This window comes from Trichomycterus rosablanca, chromosome 14 (assembly GCF_030014385.1).
Source record: "Trichomycterus rosablanca isolate fTriRos1 chromosome 14, fTriRos1.hap1, whole genome shotgun sequence".
Classification (NCBI taxonomy): domain Eukaryota; kingdom Metazoa; phylum Chordata; class Actinopteri; order Siluriformes; family Trichomycteridae; genus Trichomycterus; species Trichomycterus rosablanca.
This window is the reverse complement of record NC_086001.1, coordinates 20,192,677-20,213,101: the sequence shown is the minus strand read 5'-3', so window position 1 is coordinate 20,213,101 and position 20,425 is coordinate 20,192,677. Positions and strand designations below refer to the sequence as shown.

At 37.8% G+C, this 20,425-nt stretch overlaps 1 protein-coding gene across 1 annotated transcript; it reads right to left on the bottom strand.

Moving 5' to 3' along the window:
* Positions 1-7,051: 7,051 nt before the first annotated feature.
* LOC134326761 (zinc finger protein 180-like) lies at positions 7,052-9,043 on the bottom strand (the record flags this gene model as incomplete). The annotated part of the gene is made up of 1 exon (XM_063008925.1): positions 7,052-9,043. A coding segment is annotated over one exon (861 nt), but the record flags the coding sequence as incomplete, so codon positions are not given.
* Positions 9,044-20,425: the final 11,382 nt, after the last annotated feature.

The following is a 20,425-nucleotide window of genomic DNA, read 5'->3' as shown; positions in this document are numbered from 1 at the left end:
AACCTCCGTCTGTCTGAGGAGAACAAAGTGGTGACCTGCAGTAGAACATTACAGTCGTATCCTGATCATCCAGATAGATTTGATTATAACCCTCAGGTTGTGTGTAGAGAGAGTGTGAGTGGACGCTGTTACTGGGAGGTTGAGTTAAGTGGGAATTATGGGGTTTGTATTGCAGTGTCATATAAAAGCATCAGCAGGAAGGGATGTGGTGATGAGTGTTTGTTTGGATGGAATGATCTGTCCTGGAGTTTGTTTTGTTCTTCATCCAGCTTTTCATTCTGGCACAATAACAAAGAGACTAAAATTCCCATAATGCCGAGTTCCTCTAGAATAGGAGTGTATGTAAATTATGAAGCAGGAACTCTGTCCTTCTACAGCGTCTCTGATACAATGAAGCTCCTCCACAGAGTTCAGACCACGTTCACTCAGCTCCTCTACCCGGGGTTTTGGGTTGATTCAGGATAAAAAATTAAACTGTCAGATTTAAATATTGAATGTAAAATTTACATGAAAGTGTAACATTAAACTGTTTGAGTGATTTTAGAATCTGTGAGGCAGTGATACATTTATTAAGATTTTCTTTTTCAATGTATTAACCACCATTTATTCAGTGCTGTGAAAAAGTATTTGCCCCCTTTCCTGATTTCTTCTTTTCTTGAATATTTATCTAAATCTAGTCAGATCTCGGAAGCTAAGCAGGGTCGGGCCTGGTTAGTACTTGGATGGAAGACCGCCTGGGAATACCAGGTGCTGGAAGCTTTTATCCACACACACCCACCTTCACTCCAAACCTCCTGTTACACACTGACCCAGCGGCTTTTTCTTCATCAAAGCTACACAATGAGACAAAGATCAGCTCATACTTTCATTCTTACTACAGTAAAACACTTTCAACTGACTTTTAAAGTGAAGTTCAACATGTTGTACAGACATCGTCTCCATTTAGTGGTGCTAGAAATAAATTACAGCTTGTTGCTTGGGTACAGATTTGTGACATTATTATTTCATTTGTATAATATATAAAAATTAGAAAGTGTTTCTGTCCCAAGTGTTTTTGTAATCCTGCAATGGTGACTATTTTTGGTATACAGGAGAGAAAAGGCTAAATGCAGCTGAAAAAGTGTTATTTGGCAACCCAGCACTGTGTAAATATTGGACAGAACACATGATGGGCTATTTTAACTTGTTGGGTTGTGCAGTTTAACCATTGTGCTGAGTTATTACAACAACCCAACTGTGAGGGAGGTTCTTTTTTTTTTTTTTTTTTTACCATGGGTCAACTATGTAACTTTACTGCAGCTTGTATTTAAATGAAAGGTTTACATTGCTGTCTTCAGGATTTCCACTTTAGTGATATTTAATGTTAATAGCTGTTCTGATCTAAAAGATGCTGCTGCTTTTGACCTTTAAAACTGAGAAGTGATTTGTGAGATAATTAAAATAAGTGAAATGTTTATTTTGTACTTTGGTTTTATATTATTTGTACAAACATTTGTTTTATGCAACTTTAAACCTGTAATAAAAGATGAACATTTTAAATGTGTCTTTATTTGCTTTAACTAAGCTAAAGTTTTTAACAGGGACAAAAATGACAGTTTGTGTAGCAGGGCTGGACACGCCTCACTATTGAAGTGGAAGGTAAACCCACACTCCTGCAAGAATGGAAATAGTAAGTAAGTACAATGTTTTTATAAAGCTATAAAACTACTTCCACTGACCAAAGTACACAGATCTCACACTTGTCAGAGACAACGTTTGAAGCCCAGGTCAACAGGACCTGCTAGTTAGAGAAGGATCACTTGTTTGTTAGATTAAGTCCAAAAGTGGGCGTGGCTCGTACGGGGATCGAACCTGCGACTTTGGCACCACACTCTAACCAACTGGGCTAACTGGCCAGTTCATCTAATCTCTTTATAGATATTTGTACATAATTCTACACTAATCCCATTCAACCAGCTGCATGGCAGCACAAAAACCATTAGAGAGTCTGCACACTTACAGTGAAGTGCGTCTCAATTTGTTCATGCTTTGTGAAAGCCTTTATGCAATGTTGATGTGAGTTATTTCTCCTTCTAAATTATTTAAATTGAATTAAGGTGGTGAAGTTTTTACTCAGCAATAAAAAATTATATTTAACGTAACTGTTCAGTACAATGTTTATTTTAAGTAGTGCCCTAAGTAGGGAGGGGGCGTCATTTGAGACGAGGCCGATAGTCTCTACTCAAAGCGGCAGACTGAACAAACTGGCAAAGGTAGCTAAAGAAAGAAATGCTCTGAACAAACCTTTTTTGCATTGTGGACATGCTGTTTCTCACATGTATTCCTCACACGCCTTTTTATCCCCTCATTTGTGTTTTTTAAAGCTTTCTTCATTTTGCACGTAATGCTAAACTAATGTTTTTATTTTATCGGTGGTTGTAATTAGCATTTATTTTAAGATAAACTATACGGCACTAGGACCCAGCAGCACTGTTATTAACAGAGCGAGTGTTCTTTATATTTCTGAGCGGTACCGCATGTAAATTCTAGATGTCGCTGTTGCACCACTTTCTAAAATACTTGGCACGAACATACCTGTACTGTAAGTCTCATGACTCTCCCAGGTGTAGTGAATCAACGATTTAAACAAAGTGCAACAGTTTAGGGAAGGCCCTTTCCTGTTTTACATGTAGAAAAGTTGATTGAAAGGAACTCATATTCCCACATATACACTCCAGAATCTTAATAGTTGTAGCCAAGTGGAGCTTAATGATCCAGTGACACTGACACACTGATATGCAGCCCCGGTTCTGGCTGTGTTGCTTAGGCGGGCAGTGAGAAAATCCAGGGGGAGCAATGCCCACCCCAGTTGCTTTAGTTTCGCCCTAAGCTGGACTCGAATCTAGGGCAGAAAAATACACGCTCTGCCCACTGCGCTACTCAAACAGCGGAGTAATAAACAGGTTGTTATGCTGATAAACCTGCGCACACGGCGTCACCAAGATTAAAAGTGAACACTACTTAAAATAATAACTAAACACTTTCTAATTCCCACAGTAGCATTTCCTTCTGTTTCATACAACCCCTGGCAAAAATTATGGAGTCACCACTCTTGGAAGATGTTCTGTCAATTGTTTAATTTTGCAGAAAATAAATAAATCACAGACATGCCACAAAACTATCATTTTTATCAAGGCTGCAAAGAAGAACTACTCCAACAAGCTAAGCAGCATGATGTCCACAAATGAGCCATCAACCGCCTGGAGGTGTCTGCAGAACATCACCAGCTACAAAAGGCCACCTTCACAGACAATGGGAGATCGTCAACTGGCCGACGACCTTAACAGATTCTACTGCAGGTTTGAACAGCCCAGCAACGAGCTCCCATCCAACACCACTTCACACCCATCTGACTATCAGCCACCAATCCAGCCTGCCCTGAAGATCTGCGAGGAAGACGTGCTGAGACTTTTTAAAAAACAGAAAGTCAAGAAGGCCCCAGGTCCTGATGGAATCTATCCCTCCTGCCTGAGGACCTGTGCAGACCAGCTTGCACCTGTCTTTACTAAGATCTTCAACAGATCACTGGAGCTGTGTGTGGTTCCATCCTGTTTTAAATGCTCCACAATAATACCCATTCCCAAAAAGGCAACTACCACAGGACTAAATGACTACAGACCTGTTGCCCTGACCTCTGTGGTCATGAAGTCCTTTAAAAGACTGGTTCTCAACCACATTAAGGAAATCACGGACCCCCTGCTAGACCCCCTGCAATTTGCCTATTGGGCCAACCGGTCGGTGGACGATGCAGTGAACATGGGTCTCCACTTCATCCTTCAACACCTTGATCACCCGGGAACTTATGCAAGAATTCTGTTCCTGGACTTCAGCTCAGCCTTCAACACAATTATTCCAGGACAATTACACAGCAAACTGGCTGAACTCAGCGTACCAGCCTCCACCTGCCAGTGGATAACTGACTTTCTTACTGGCAGAAAACAGCAGGTGAGGCTGGGAAAGTGTACTTCAGGGACCAGAACCATCAGCACAGGTGCCCCACAGGGTTGTGTACTCTCCCCACTGCTCTTCTCGCTGTACACAAATGACTGTACCTCCATGGACTCCTCTGTTAAAATCCTGAAGTTTGCAGATGACACTACAGTCATTGGTCTCATCAGTGACAGTAATGAGTCTGCTTATAGACGGGTGGTTGATCAGGTTGTCCTCTGGAGCAGTCAGAACAATCTGGAGCTGAACACAGCAAAAACAGTGGAGATGACCGTGGACTTCAGGAGGAGACCCCCAACCCTGCCAGCACTCACCATCCTAGACAGGACTGTGATGGCTGTGGAGTCCTACAAGTTCCTGGGCACAACGATCTCCAAGGACCTGAAGTGGGACAGCAACATCAACTCCATCATCAAGAGGGCTCAACAGAGGATGTACTTTCTGTACCAGCTGAGGAAGTTCAACCTACCCCAAGAGCTGATGGTGCAGTTCTACACAGCCATCATAGAGTCTATCGTCACCACATCCATCACAGTGTGGGGCAGCGCTATCACAAAACACGACACCAAGAGACTGCAGCGCATCATCAAGTCTGCAGAGAGGACCATCGGTGTAAAGCTGCCCACACTGCTGGACCTGCATGCCTCCAGAACCAGGAAGCGTGCAGAGAAAATCATCACTGACCCGTCTCACCCTGGTCATCACCTGTTTCGGTGCCTTCCATCAGGCCGACGCTTCAGCCACATGAAGACCCGAACGACCAGGCTACAGAGAAGCTTTTATCCAAACTCCATTACGCTCATGAACAATTGAACACTACTGTACTGTTAATACTCGGGACACTTGCACATCAAAAACTACCTTTTTTCATTTATGTAATGGCATACACAGGATTTTTCACCTTTACTTCCATTTCATATTTATATATTTTTATATTTTCTATAGTTTTTATATTGCACAAAACTGCACCTTTTTAAAATTACAATGTAAATTGCACATGCTAAATGTTTACAATGTTTTCTATGTTTACAGGTATGAATGTGTGTGTTAGAGAGAGAGTGAGCTGTGTGAATAAGATTGTCTGTATTGTATTTTTCGTGCACTGCAAGCATCTGTGTAACCAAAAACAAATTCCTTGTATGTGTGAGCATACTTGGCCAATAAAGCCCGATTCCGATTCCGATTCCGATTTTTCAAAATGTCAACCTTCTGGCATTAAGAAACAATAAAAAAAAAAGAAACAAATATAATAGTTGTGGTCAGTCACAATTGCTTTTTTTTAGATCAAGTAGAGGAAAAAAATATGGAATCACTCAAATCTGAGGAAAAAATTATGGAATCACTCTGTAATTTGCAGTTTAAAAACAAAACATCTGCAGCAGATTAGATTTGCTAATTATTCTTCAGTTTAAAAAGAGTGCTTACACCTCGGAGAGCTGTTGCACAAAGCAGATTGTCATGAATCATGGTTCCAACACAAGATATGTCAGTTGAAACAAATGAGAGGATTATAAAACTCCTTCAAGAAGATAAATCATTGTGGAATGTCGCAAAAGATGTTGGTTGTTCCCAGTAAGCTGTGTTTAAAATCTGGACCAAGTACAAACAAAATGGGAAGGTTGTAAAAGGGAAGCATACTGGTAGACCAAGTAAGACATCAAAGCATCAAGATAGAAAACTTAAAGCAATATGTCTTGAAAACAGAAAATGCACAACAAAACAAATGAGAAACAAGTTGCCGGAAAGTGGAGTCAATGTCTGTGACTGAACTGTAAGAAATCACCTAAAAGAAATGGGATTTACATACAGAAAAGCCAAATAAAAGCCATCATTAACACCTAAAAAGAAAAGAACAAGGTTAAAGTAGGCTAAAGAAAAGCAATCGTGGACTGTGGGTGACTGGATAAAAGTGATCTTCAGTGATGAATCGCGAATCTGCATTGGGCAAGGTGATGATGCTGGAACTTTTGTTTGGTGTCTGTCCAATGAAATTGATGAAGATAACTGCCTAAAGAAAACATGTTAATTTCCACAGTTGTTGATGATATGGGCCTGCATGTCGGGTAAAGGCACAGGGGAGATGGTCTTCAATAAATGCCAAAGTCCACATTGAAATTTTGGACGCTTTTCTTATTCCATCAGTTGAAAGGATGTTTGGTGATGATGACTTCATTTTTCAAGATGATAATGCATCTTGCCATAGGGCAAAGGACGTGAAAACTTTCCTTCAAGAAAACATATAATGTCAATGGCATGGCCTGCAAATAGTCCGGATCTCAATCCATTTGAAAATCTCTGGTGGAAATTGAAGAAAATGGTCAATGACAAGGTTCCAACCTGCAAAGCTGATCTGGCAACAGCAAGAGACAGTTGAAGGCAGATTGATGAAGAATACTGTTTGTCATTAGTTAATTCCATGCCTCAGAGAGTTTAAACCATTATAAAAGCCAGAGGTGGTGCAACAAAGTAATAATGGTGCAGTGTTTTCTAATGATTCCATAATTTTTTCCTCAGATTTGAGTGATTCCATATTTTTTTCCTCTACTTGATCTAAAAAAAAAAGCAATTGTGACTGACCACAACTATTATATTTGTTTCTTTTTTTATTGTTTCTTAATGCCAGAGGGTTGACAGTTTGAGAAATGATAGTTTTGTGGCATGTCTGTGATTTCTTTTTTTTCTACAAAATTAAACATTTGAAAGAACATCTTCCAAGAGTGGTGATTCCATAATTTTTGCCAGGGGTTGTACACATCACCCTGTCTCAGTCTAATCTGCAGCATTTCTCTCTCACTGATAAAAATACGGAACAAAACATGTCCCGTAACAGTTAAATTGCGACTACGACTGCAACGTGGGTTTGATGTCGACTTTTTTATTTTATTTTATTTTATTTTTTAACTCCGTAATGAAAGTTATTTAAAATTTTGCGAATTACAATTCTTTACAATACAAAACATACTTAAATAAAAGTAAAATTACAGGTTATAAAATCTACTTTAAAAAGTACAAGTACACAAAAAACTACTCAATTACAGTAACACGACTAAATGTAATTAGTTATTTTCCACCTCTGTATAAGCCAAACTATGAAAATGTGTGAAAAACAAGTATAAGTAACATCTGTGCCAACATATAAAAAAAATAATACATTTTATTTATGGGCGCCATTCAAAACACTCAAGGACACCTTACAATACAAAACATCAGTACGTAATAATCAAATACGTCTTAAGACATGTTTTGAAACTAGGGAATGAATCAATGGTGCGAATGTCAGGAGAGAGAGAGTTCCAGAGATGTGGGGCAGAGTAGCTAAAAGCTCTAGCTCCCATATGAGGTAGACCAAAAAGGAGAGAGTTACAATAATCAATTCGAGATGTGACCAGGGCATGAACAAGAACATCAGCACTTCTAGGAGAAAAGAATGGACGTAGACGATTTATGTTACGTAAATGGAAATTTGCAGATTGTGTAATATTGTTAATATGTGCATTAAATGAAAGATTGTGAGTGGAAGGAGAGACGACTGAGTTCTTCATCATCACTGAGAATTTGTTAGATTTTGAGAGAGGAGATTTTCTACCTTTAAGAAGAATTTCAGTTTTATCAGCATTTAATGTGAGAAAATTGTAAGAGAACCATGTTCTTAATTCTATTAGACAATCAGAGAGAGATGGAGAAAGAACAGTAGTCGTGAGCACAGTGGACAGGTATAGCTCGGTGTCGTCTGCATAACAATAAAATTTAATGTTGTATTTCCTAAAGATACGTCCAATGGGAAGCAGGTAAATTATAAATAGTAGAGGCCCCAAGAGAGAGCCCTGAGGGACACCACTAGTAACAGGAGTTACTGTGAACATACTGTACACGTCTAGAAATGTATGAAGAAAACCAATCAAGCACAGTATCACTAAGACCAATACATGCTAGCCAATCCAATACATTTTATTTTCAATTCACTTCCACTATTAACTGATAGCATTCACTTACATCAGGCTCTAAACCTCTTGGTTCTACCCACCATTCACTCCACTATAGATAATCCCATTATTTCCCAGTAATAGTTTAACCTAAAGATTTATACTTTTATTATTACTATTTACTTATTAATGTTTACTGTGTAATTAATGACCTATTAATTACACAGTATAATTCATTCATTGCTAAACATTTCTCCCCAACACTGTGAGCATCATTTCTGTAAAAAGTGAATGCGCTGGTGTTTTTTGAGATTACTCTGTATATTAAAATTCTTTCCACACTGTGAGCACTGATATGGTTTCTCTCCAGTGTGAATGCGCTGGTGTATTTTCAGATCACTCTGTCCATTAAAACTCTTTCCACACTGTGAGCACTGATATGGTTTCTCTCCAGTGTGAATGCGCTGGTGTATTTTGAGAGCACTCTGTCCATTAAAACTCTTCCCACACTGTGAGCACTGATATGGTTTTTCTCCAGTGTGAATGCGCTGGTGTTTTTTGAGATTACTCTGCCCATTAAAACTCTTTCCACACTGTGAGCACTGATACGGTTTCTCTCCAGTGTGAATGCGCTGGTGTATTTTGAGATCACTCTGTCCATTAAAACTCTTTCCACACTGTGAGCACTGATATGGTTTTTCTCCAGTGTGAATGCGCTGGTGATTTTTGAGATTACTCTGTCCATTAAAACTCTTTCCACACTGTGAGCACTGATACAGTTTCTCTCCAGTGTGAATGCGCTGGTGTATTTTGAGAGCACTCTGTTGATTAAAACTCTTTCCACAGTGTGAGCACTGATACGGTTTCTCTCCAGTGTGAATGCGCTGGTGTTTTTTGAGATTACTCTGTACATTAAAACTCTTTCCACACTGTGAGCACTGATACGGTTTCTCCCCAGTGTGAATGCGCTGGTGTATTTTGAGATCACTCTGTCCATTAAAACTCTTTCCACACTGTGAGCACTGATACGGTTTCTCTCCAGTGTGAATGTGCTGGTGTATTTTGAGATGGCTCTGTCCATTAAAACTCTTTCCACACTGTGAGCACTGATATGGTTTCTCTCCAGTGTGAATGCGCTGGTGTATTTTGAGAGCACTCTGGTACCTGAAGCTCTTCACACACTGTGAGCAGACGTTTCCTTCTTCCTGTGTGGGACTGAGAGAGGTGTTAATGCTGACAGTACCAGAGGACGTTTGCTGATTACTGGAGCTTCTGGTGGGCGTCAGATCCTCATGTTCAGTCTTAATCTTCACCAGAGTCTCATATTTATCATGGTTGCAGCTCTTGATGTGATTGTGGAGCTGATTTTGAATTGTAGAGGAATGTGGACACGAGGAGCAGCAGAAATCCTTGTTCAGTTCTGAAGCAGAAAATAATCAAATACATTTATAACATTATAAATAATAAATACATTTATAACATTATAAATAATAAATACATTTATAACATTATAAATAATCAAATACATTTATAACATTATAAATAATCACATACATTTATAACATTATGAATAATAAATGCATTAATAACATTATAAATAATAAATACATTTATAACATTATAAATAATCAAATACATTTATAACATTATAAATAATCACATACATTTAAAACATTATAAATAATAAATACATTTATAACATTATAAATAATCACATACATTAATAACATTATAAATAATCAAATACATTTATAACATTATAAATAATCAAATACATTTATAACATAAATAATAAATACATTTATAACATTATAAATAATCACATACATTTATAACATTATAAATAATAAATACATTTATAACATTATAAATAATCAAATACATTTATAACATTATAAAAATTCACATACATTTATAACATTATAAATAATAAATACATTTATAACATTATAAATAATCAAATACATTTATAACATTTTAAATAATAAATACATTTATAACATTATAAATAATCACATACATTTATAACATTATAAATAATAAATACATTTATAACATTATAAATAATCAAATACATTTATAACATTAAAAATAATCAAATACATTTATAACATTATAAATAATGAAATACATTTATAACATTATAAATAATCAAATACATTTATAACATTATAAATAATCAAATACATTTATAACATTATAAATAATCAAATACATTTATAACATTATAAATAATAAATACATTTATAACATTATAAATAATCAAATACATTTATAACATTATAAATAACAAATACATTTATAACATTATAAATAATCAAATACATTTATAACATTATAAATAATCAAATACATTTATAACATAAATAATAAATACATTTATAACATTATAAATAATCACATACATTTATAACATTATAAATAATAAATACATTTATAACATTATAAATAATCAAATACATTTATAACATTATAAATAATAAATACATTTATAACATTATAAATAATAAATACATTTATAACATTATAAATAATCAAATACATTTATAACACTATAAATAATAAATACATTTATAACATTATAAATAATCAAATACATTTATAACATTATAAATAATAAATACATTTATAACATTATAAATAATCAAATACATTTATATCATTATAAATAATCAAATACATTTATAACATTATAAATAATCAGATACATTTATAACATTATAAATAACCAAATACATTTATAACATTATAAATAATCAAATACATTTATAACATTATAAATAATCAAATACATTTATAACATTATAAATAATCACATACATTTATAACATTATAAATAATCAAATACATTTATAACATTATAAATAATCAAATACATTTAAAACACAATAAATAATCAAATACATTTATAACATTATAAATAATACAATACATTTATAACATTATAAATAATACAATACATTTATAACATTATAAATAATCAAATACATTTATAACATTATAAATAATAAAGATTGTTAGTAAATGTTAAACTGAGATCTGATGATAAAGTCCTGTACCATGATGCATCATGAATGATTATTTTCTTTAGGTTGTCCACTATGGGAGGCACTCTAGAACTCTCTGCTCGACTCTTTGCTGGATCTCTTCTCTCTGTGAATTTCTTTATACACAATACTTTAATTTTTCTTCTTGAATTCTATGTGTAATCGATCCCTTCTGTTATGTTTGTTTTGTCATTGTACATCGACCTTGAGTTTGCTGAAAGACGCTATATAAGTTAAACTTATTACTATTATTATTATTGTAGTTTGTGTGGTTCTTAACACCAGATCAGCTGCTGTCTCTATTATCATGGCTGAACAGATTCTCACAAGTTGGGCTCGACGGTTTTCTTTATTTGTATAAATAGAGATTAGAGTCGTTTGTGTGACTGTGAGGGTTTAGTGGTGCTGTTAGTGTTAGTATTAGTGATAGACACAAATAAATTCAATATTAAATGTTATTTTTACTTACTGAGTTCATCTTTATCTTCAGGTTCTTCCTTCTTCACAGGCTTCATCTGGAAACCTCCACACTGTTGGTCCTCTGGGGTGAGGTGTTCCTCAGAGGTGACGTGTTCCACAGGGATTAAAGATCCTTCACATGAAATTCATCAATATGTGAAGAAGAAACTCAACAACTGGAGGAAACTGAAGGTTGTGGGTTTAGTTACCACAAATAAATACTACTTAGATTTAATCCAGACTGGAAGTATCAGCACTTCTACACAGGACAGTACGGTACAGTACAGGTTCTAATCCCACTATCCACATTTTCTTATTATTTCTACTATACTAACCACACTGTACTGTACTAACATGGCAAATTGCTCCACATTTACTTACAGAAGTAACTTCCATCTTCTTCCTCCTCCTTTTTTATTAGTTTCTCTTGGAATCCTTCATTTTGTAGATCTATGGGGGTGACGTCTCCCTCTTCTGCTGACTGCATTATTAAAAGATCTGACAGGCAGACGGACAGATAGACAAATGTACTTTATTCCATATTAAAGAGAAATCCAGGAATACTCTTTCAGACTGTTTTAACTGTTTATTTTTAATGCTGTGAGGCTGTAAACAGGGTGAAAATGTTGAAACTATTGTGGGACTGAGCAGCATCAGACAGAAAAGACTTCTAATAGAACTTTTTGGGTTGGTTTCACAGACAGGGATTAAGCCTAGTCCTAGACTACACAGCATTTTGAATGGAGATTCTCTATTTAAAGCTAAATGTAGTCCTGGACTATAAGCCTTAATCCCTGTCTGGGAAACAACCCTTTGAGTTTGGTGGAAGTGGTTTTGTGGTCCAAAGTGAAATGATGAAGTCTGATGTTCTTTACATCTAGTTTCTCATCCACTCCCAATAACAGTGCTGTACTAATACTTTTAACTTTTACTATAAACCTGTAAAACAACCTGTAAACAAAGCTACAAGAACTCGCTGTTTCTATCAAACATTACAAACTGTAAACAAAGCTGAAAATGTGACGCGTTTATATCAAAATGTTAGATTTAATAATGAATAAACTCTGAATCCGTTACAATCGACTGATTCATCGGTTCAATGAATCGGTTCATCAGTACTGAATCATGTGTGATGCTAACAGTTAGCGGAGCAGCTAATAGTTTGTGTGTTTAAATAAAACTGGAGTTAAAGCTCCTCAAATCCTCACAGTGATGTTTTATTATGAACTCTAGTTTTATTATTAATTAGAATGTGGTTATAATGAAATAAAAGGGTTATAATTAAATACATATTTTACTTACAGATGAGGCTCTACAGTACAAACACAGCAGCTTCTTGTTCTTCTTATGATGTTTAATGGCGGTTGGCAGAACAACTTAAGACGCACCAGCGTCACCAACTGGACTGGAGTTGAACAGCAGCTTAGCAGTAAAACATCTCCATTAGCCCTGTATCTCTCAGCTACAGTGTTGGGGGGAACGCGGTACAGTCACGTGATTACTTTTTATCTGTAACGAAGTAATGTAACGCGTTACAGTTACATATTTGTAATGACATTACAGTTACTGTGATGAGTGATGAGTCGTTCCCGAACGAACCGATTCTATTGAACGACTCTTTGAAATGAACTAAAGGAACCGAGTCGCTCCTCTAGTATAAGGACAAATAATTAAGGAATAAACTTGTTTAATGATGTTAAATCTGATTGGTTCATGGCGTTTGTGTTTTAAAGCAGAAACAAACACAGGCACATCTCTGTACAAGAGAGGATTTTTCTGAAACTAAATAAATAAAGTAAATAAATGGAATTTGGTTGTAGATGTGATTCCAGTATACAGTATTTGCTTGGGTTTAGAATGTAACGTGAAAGTAAAGTAATGAGGAACGAGATTACATTTTCCAGGATGTAATGAGTAAAGTAATCCCATTACAATTTTAGTTAAGTACCCAGCTAGCACAATCATCTGGCCCAGTTCCCACTTTTCTATCGGCACCGTCGGCCGAGTGTCAGAATCGGCCAGAATGAATGTAGCCAGATCCGGCCCAGTTGTTACCACAGCTGGGTTTGGCTGGTGCTCGTAGAAACGCGTGCGCGCCGACGCTGGTTGTCCAGCTGTGGCCCAGCGTCCAGTCTCTGATTCAGCGCCGGCAGACGAGCGTCACCATAGCAACAGTGCGATGCGAGCCGTTGAAAAAGAGGAATCGTTCAAAACAAAACAACAATAATAATAATAACAACAAAACAACAATAATAATAATAACAATAATAATAATAATAACAACAAAACAACAATAATAATGACAATAATAATAATAACAACAAGACAACAACAATAATAATAATAATGATAATTATAATAATAATAATAATAATAATAATAGTAATACAGTATTAAACAACAGACGAACTACCATCTCTGACTACATCCACAAGGTGGACCAATAAAGCAGGTGTGTACAATAATAGTGTGGACAGTAAGTGGACTCATTGTTTAAAAAGTCCAGCAACACTGCTGTTTGTGATCCTTTTAAACCAGCACAATACACACTAACACACCACCACCATGTCCGTGTCACTGCAGTGCTGAGAATGATCCGCCACCCATAATACTTGCTCTGAGGTGGTCCTGTGGAGGTCCTGACCATTGAAGAATAAGGTAAAAGGGGGCTAACAAAGTATGCAGATGAACTGATGGACGACATGGAACTGTAGAGCTACAAAGTGCACCTATATGGTTAGTGGAGCTGATAGAAAAAGAGTATACATACAAGGAGGTGGTTATAATGTTGTGGCTGATTGGTGTATTATTTGGTATTTTATTTAGTTACATTCGTAAAAGACCGTGGCAGTCTTTTTAGTGACTTTTGCAACTGTTCTCTTTGTGTGACTGAATAACGAACAAAAACTTATTTTTATAGAAAGTTATTTTAAAAGTTAATTGTAGATGACAGTTAACTTAACTGAAGTGTCTGTACTTCTTTATATTATTTCTGTTATGAGAAACTTTTTCTTTCTCACTACTTTTTACTAAAATACTTGTTATTATACTTGTTATACTTGAGTTTTCTCTCTGACATTGCAGTAAACATGGACAGCAAGTAGAACTTTGCTCATTCCTTGGCCTGTAAAAGATCAGCACCATGCAACATGTTAATAAACTCAGACATGAATGTGAATTAGACAGACACTGAGCTGAAATAAATGGTAGACTTCCATATGGTAGATGGGGTTATTAGATGTACAACATAAACAGAAAACAGTCCTGTCTCTAAATAGCTAAATTAATAAACAAAAAGTACAGAATCTAAATTGCACAGATTTTCTATTTCAGGTTATTTACTGCAATAAACTAGCAGATTTACTAAAACTTAATAATAGGCTTTCAGTCTGTTAATCTCTATCCGAACTCCTATACTTCTGCAGGTGCTGTGAGACAGAATTCATGCAGCAAAGCAGTCGATGAGGAAATTGAAAAATATATAAAAGATGGCGGCAGAAAAAAAGACTGGAAAAAGCAAGACCAAAAGAAATGTGAAGAACTTTACCTATATACAGGTCCTTCTCAAAAAATTAGCATATTGTGATAAAGTTCATTATTTTCCATAATGTAATGATAAAAATTAAACTTTCATATATTTTAGATTCATTGCACACCAACTGAAATATTTCAGGTCTTTTATTGTTTTAATACTGATGATTTTGGCATACAGCTCATGAAAACCCAAAATTCCTCAAAAAATTAGCATATCATGAAAAGGTTCTCTAAACGAGCTATTAACCTAATCATCTGAATCAACGAATTAACTCTAAACACCTGCAAAAGATTCCTGAGGCTTTTAAAAACTCCCAGCCTGGTTCATTACTCAAAACTGCAATCATGGGTAAGACTGCCGACCTGACTGCTGTCCAGAAGGCCATCATTGACACCCTCAAGCAAGAGGGTAAGACACAGAAAGAAATTTCTGAACGAATAGGCTGTTCCCAGAGTGCTGTATCAAGGCACCTCAGTGGGAAGTCTGTGGGAAGGAAAAAGTGTGGCAGAAAACGCTGCACAACGAGAAGAGGTGACCGGACCCTGAGGAAGATTGTGGAGATGGGCCGATTCCAGACCTTGGGGGACCTGCGGAAGCAGTGGACTGAGTCTGGAGTAGAAACATCCAGAGCCACCGTGCACAGGCGTGTGCAGGAAATGGGCTACAGGTGCCGCATTCCCCAGGTCAAGCCACTTTTGAACCAGAAACAGCAGCACTGGACTGTTGCTCAGTGGTCCAAAGTACTGTTTTCGGATGAAAGCAAATTTTGCATGTCATTCGGAAATCAAGGTGCCAGAGTCTGGAGGAAGACTGGGGAGAAGGAAATGCCAAAATGCCTGAAGTCCAGTGTCAAGTACCCACAGTCAGTGATGGTCTGGGGTGCCATGTCAGCTGCTGGTGTTGGTCCACTGTGTTTTATCAAGGGCAGGGTCAATGCAGCTAGCTATCAGGAGATTTTGGAGCACTTCATGCTTCCATCTGCTGAAAAGCTTTATGGAGATGAAGATTTCATTTTTCAGCACGACCTGGCACCTGCTCACAGTGCCAAAACCACTGGTGAATGGTTTACTGACCATGGTATTACTGTGCTCAATTGGCCTGCCAACTCTCCTGACCTGAACCCCATAGAGAATCTGTGGGATATTGTGAAGAGAAAGTTGAGAGACACAAGACCCAACACTCTGGATGAGCTTAAGGCCGCTATCGAAGCATCCTGGGCCTCCATAACACCTCAGCAGTGCCACAGGCTGATTGCCTCCATGCCACGCCGCATTGAAGCAGTCATTTCTGCAAAAGGATTCCCGACCAAGTATTGAGTGCATAACTGAACATAATTATTTGAAGGTTGACTTTTTTTGTATTAAAAACACTTTTCTTTTATTGGTCGGATGAAATATGCTAATTTTTTGAGATAGGAATTTTGGGTTTTCATGAGCTGTATGCCAAAATCATCAGTATTAAAACAATAAAAGACCTGAAATATTTCAGTTGGTGTGCAATGAATCTAAAATATATGAAAGTTTAATTTGTATCATTACATTATGGAAAATAATGAACTTTATCACAATATGCTAATTTTTTGAGAAGGACCTGTATATAGTAGTACATAGTATGTATAGTACTATTATGTATGTATAGGATAGTATTGATATTTGCTATATTTATATATATATATATATATACTGTATATATATATATATATACAGGGGTTGGACAAAATAACTGAAACACCTGGTTTTAGACCACAATAATTTATTAGTATGGTGTAGGGCCTCCTTTTGCAGCCAATACAGCGTCAATTCGTCTTGGAAATGACATATACAAGTCCTGCACAGTGGTCAGAGGGATTTTAAGCCATTCTTCTTGCAGGATAGTGGCCAGGTCACTACGTAATGCTGGTGGAGGAAAACGTTTCCTGACTCGCTTCTCCAAAACACCCCAAAGTGGCTTAATAATATTTAGATCTGGTGACTGTGCAGGCCATGGGAGATGTTCAACTTCACTTTCATGTTCATCAAACCAATCTTACACCAGTCTTGCTGTGTGTATTGGTGCATTGTCATCCTGATACACGGCACCGCCATTGGATGCACATGGTCCTCCAGAATGGTTCGGTAGTCCTTGGCAGTGACGCGCCCATCTAGCATAAGTATTGGGCCAAGGGAATGCCATGATATGGCAGCCCAAACCATCACTGATCCACCCCCATGCTTCACTCTGGGCATGCAACAGTCTGGGTGGTACGCTTCTTTGGGGCTTCTCCACACCGTAACTCTCCCGGATGTGGGGAAAACAGTAAAGGTGGACTCATCAGAGAACAATACATGTTTCACATTGTCCACAGCCCAAGATTTGCGCTCCTTGCACCATTGAAACCGACGTTTGGCATTGGCACGAGTGACCAAAGGTTTGGCTATAGCAGCCCGGCCGTGTATATCGACCCTGTGGAGCTCCCGACGGACAGTTCTGGTGGAAACAGGAGAGTTGAGGTGCACATTTAATTCTGCCGAGATTTGAGCAGCCGTGGTTTTATGTTTTTTGGATACAATCCGGGTTAGCACCCGAACATCCCTTTCAGACAGCTTCCTCTTGCGTCCACAGTTAATCCTGTTGGATGTGGTTTGTCCTTCTTGGTGGTATGCTGACATTACCCTGGATACCGTGGCTCTTGATACATCACAAAGACTTGCTGTCTTGGTCACAGATGCGCCAGCAAGACGTGCACCAACAATTTGTCCTCTTTTGAACTCTGGTATGTCACCCATAATGTTGTGTGCATTGCAATATTTTGAGCAAAACTGTGCTCTTACCCTGCTAATTGAACCTTCACACTCTGCTCTTACTGGTGCAATGTGCAATTAATGAAGATTGGCCACCAGACTGGTCCAATTTAGCCATGAAACCTCCCACACTAAAATGACAGGTGTTTCAGTTATTTTGTCCAACCCCTGTATATATATACAGTGTATCACAAAAGTGAGTACACCCCTCACATTTCTGCAAATATTTCATTATATCTTTTCATGGGACAACACTATAGACATGAAACTTGGATATAACTTAGAGTAGTCAGTGTACAGCTTGTATAGCGATGTAGATTTACTGTCTTCTGAAAATAACTCAACACACAGCCATTAATGTCTAAATGGCTGGCAACATAAGTGAGTACACCCCACAGTGAACATGTCCAAATTGTGCCCAAATGTGTCGTTGTCCCTCCCTGGTGTCATGTGTCAAGGTCCCAGGTGTAAATGGGGAGCAGGGCTGTTAAATTTGGTGTTTTGGGTACAATTCTCTCATACTGGCCACTGGATATTCAACATGGCACCTCATGGCAAAGAACTCTCTGAGGATGTGAGAAATAGAATTGTTGCTCTCCACAAAGATGGCCTGGGCTATAAGAAGATTGCTAACACCCTGAAACTGAGCTACAGCATGGTGGCCAAGGTCATACAGCGGTTTTCCAGGACAGGTTCCACTCGGAACAGGCTTCGCCAGGGTCGACCAAAGAAGTTGAGTCCACGTGTTCGGCGTCAAATCCAGAGGTTGGCTTTAAAAAATAGACACATGAGTGCTGCCAGCATTGCTGCAGAGGTTGAAGACGTGGGAGGTCAGCCTGTCAGTGCTTAGACCATACGCCGCACACTGCATCAACTCGGTCTGCATGGTCGTCATCCCAGAAGGAAGCTGATGCACAAGAAAACCCGCAAACAGTTTGCTGAAGACAAGCAGTCCAAGAACATGGATTACTGGAATGCCCTGTGGTCTGACGAGACCAAGATAAACTTGTTTGGCTCAGATGGTGTCCAGCATGTGTGGCGGCGCCCTGGTGAGAAGTACCAAGACAACTGTATCTTGCCTACAGTCAAGCATGGTGGTGGTAGCATCATGGTCTTGGGCTGCATGAGTGTTGCTGGCACTGGGGAGCTGCAGTTCATTGAGGGAAACATGAATTCCAACATGTACTGTGACATTCTGAAACAGAGCATGATCCCCTCCCTTTGAAAACTGGGCCTCATGGCAGTTTTCCAACAGGATAACGACCCCAAACACAACCTCCAAGATGACAACTGCCTTGCTGAGGAAGCTGAAGGTAAAGGTGATGGACTAAACCCAATTGAGCACCTGTGGCGCATCCTCAAGTGGAAGGTGGAGGAGTTCAAGGTGTCTAACATCCACCAGCTCCGTGATGTCATCATGGAGGAGTGGAAGAGGATTCCAGTAGCAACCTGTGCAGCTCTGGTGAATTCCATGCCCAGGAGGGTTAAGGCAGTGCTGGATAATAATGGTGGTCACACAAAATATTGACACTTTGGGCACAATTTGGACATGTTCACTGTGGGGTGTACTCACTTATGTTGCCAGCCATTTAGACATTAATGGCTGTGTGTTGAGTTATTTTCAGAAGACAGTAAATCTACATCGCTATACAAGTTGTACACTGACTATTCTAAGTTATATCCAAGTTTCATGTCTATAGTGTTGACCCATTGAAAGATATAATGAAATATTTGCAGAAATGTGAGGGGTGTACTCACTTTTGTGATACACTGTATATATATATATATATATGTATATGTGACATATGTGTGTGATAAATATTTATGGTATGTATTAGTAGATGTAGTAGTAGTAGTTTGTTTAGTAGTATTGTGTATGCGTAGTATAGTATTTATATTTACAATATTGTTCACTTTTATAATTATTATTCTTATATGCAATTACACTGCCTGGCCAAAAAAAAGGTCACCACCTGGATTTAACTAAGCAAATAGGTAAGAGCTTCCCATTGGATAATTACTTCATGGGTGATTATGTTTCAGCTGGCAACAAGTTATTTACCCCATTTCTCATTTGTTAACCATGTGGAAAGACATCCTGTGGTCGTGGAAAAGATGTTAATCTGTTTCAGAAGGGTCAAATTATTGGCATGCATCAAGCAGAGAAAACATCTAAGGAGAAGCTGAAACTACTAAAATCGGGTTAAGGACTGTCCAACGCATTATTAAAAAGTGGAAGGACAGTGGGGAAACATCATCTTCAAGGAAAATCTTGAATGATCGATCACTTAAACATTTGGTGAAATCAAATGGTAGAAAAACTCCAGTAGAACTGTTTTGTAGGGAGATGTTTAATAGTGAAAGTAAGAGCATTTCCACACGCACAATGCAAAGAGAACTCAAGGGATTGGGACTAAACAGCTGTGTAGCCTTAAGAAAACCACTTGTCAGTGAGGCTAACCAGCAAAAATGGCTTCAATTTGCTAGGGAGCATAAAGATTGGACTCTGGAGCAATAGAAGAAGGTCATGTGGTCTGATGAGTCCAGATTTACCCTGTTCCAGAGTGATGGGCGCATCAGGGTAAGAAGAGAGGCGGCTGAAGTGATGCACCCATCATGCCTAGTGCCTACCGTACAAGCATGTGGGGGCAGTGCTATGATCTGGGGTTGCTGCAGTTGGTCAGGTCTAGGTTC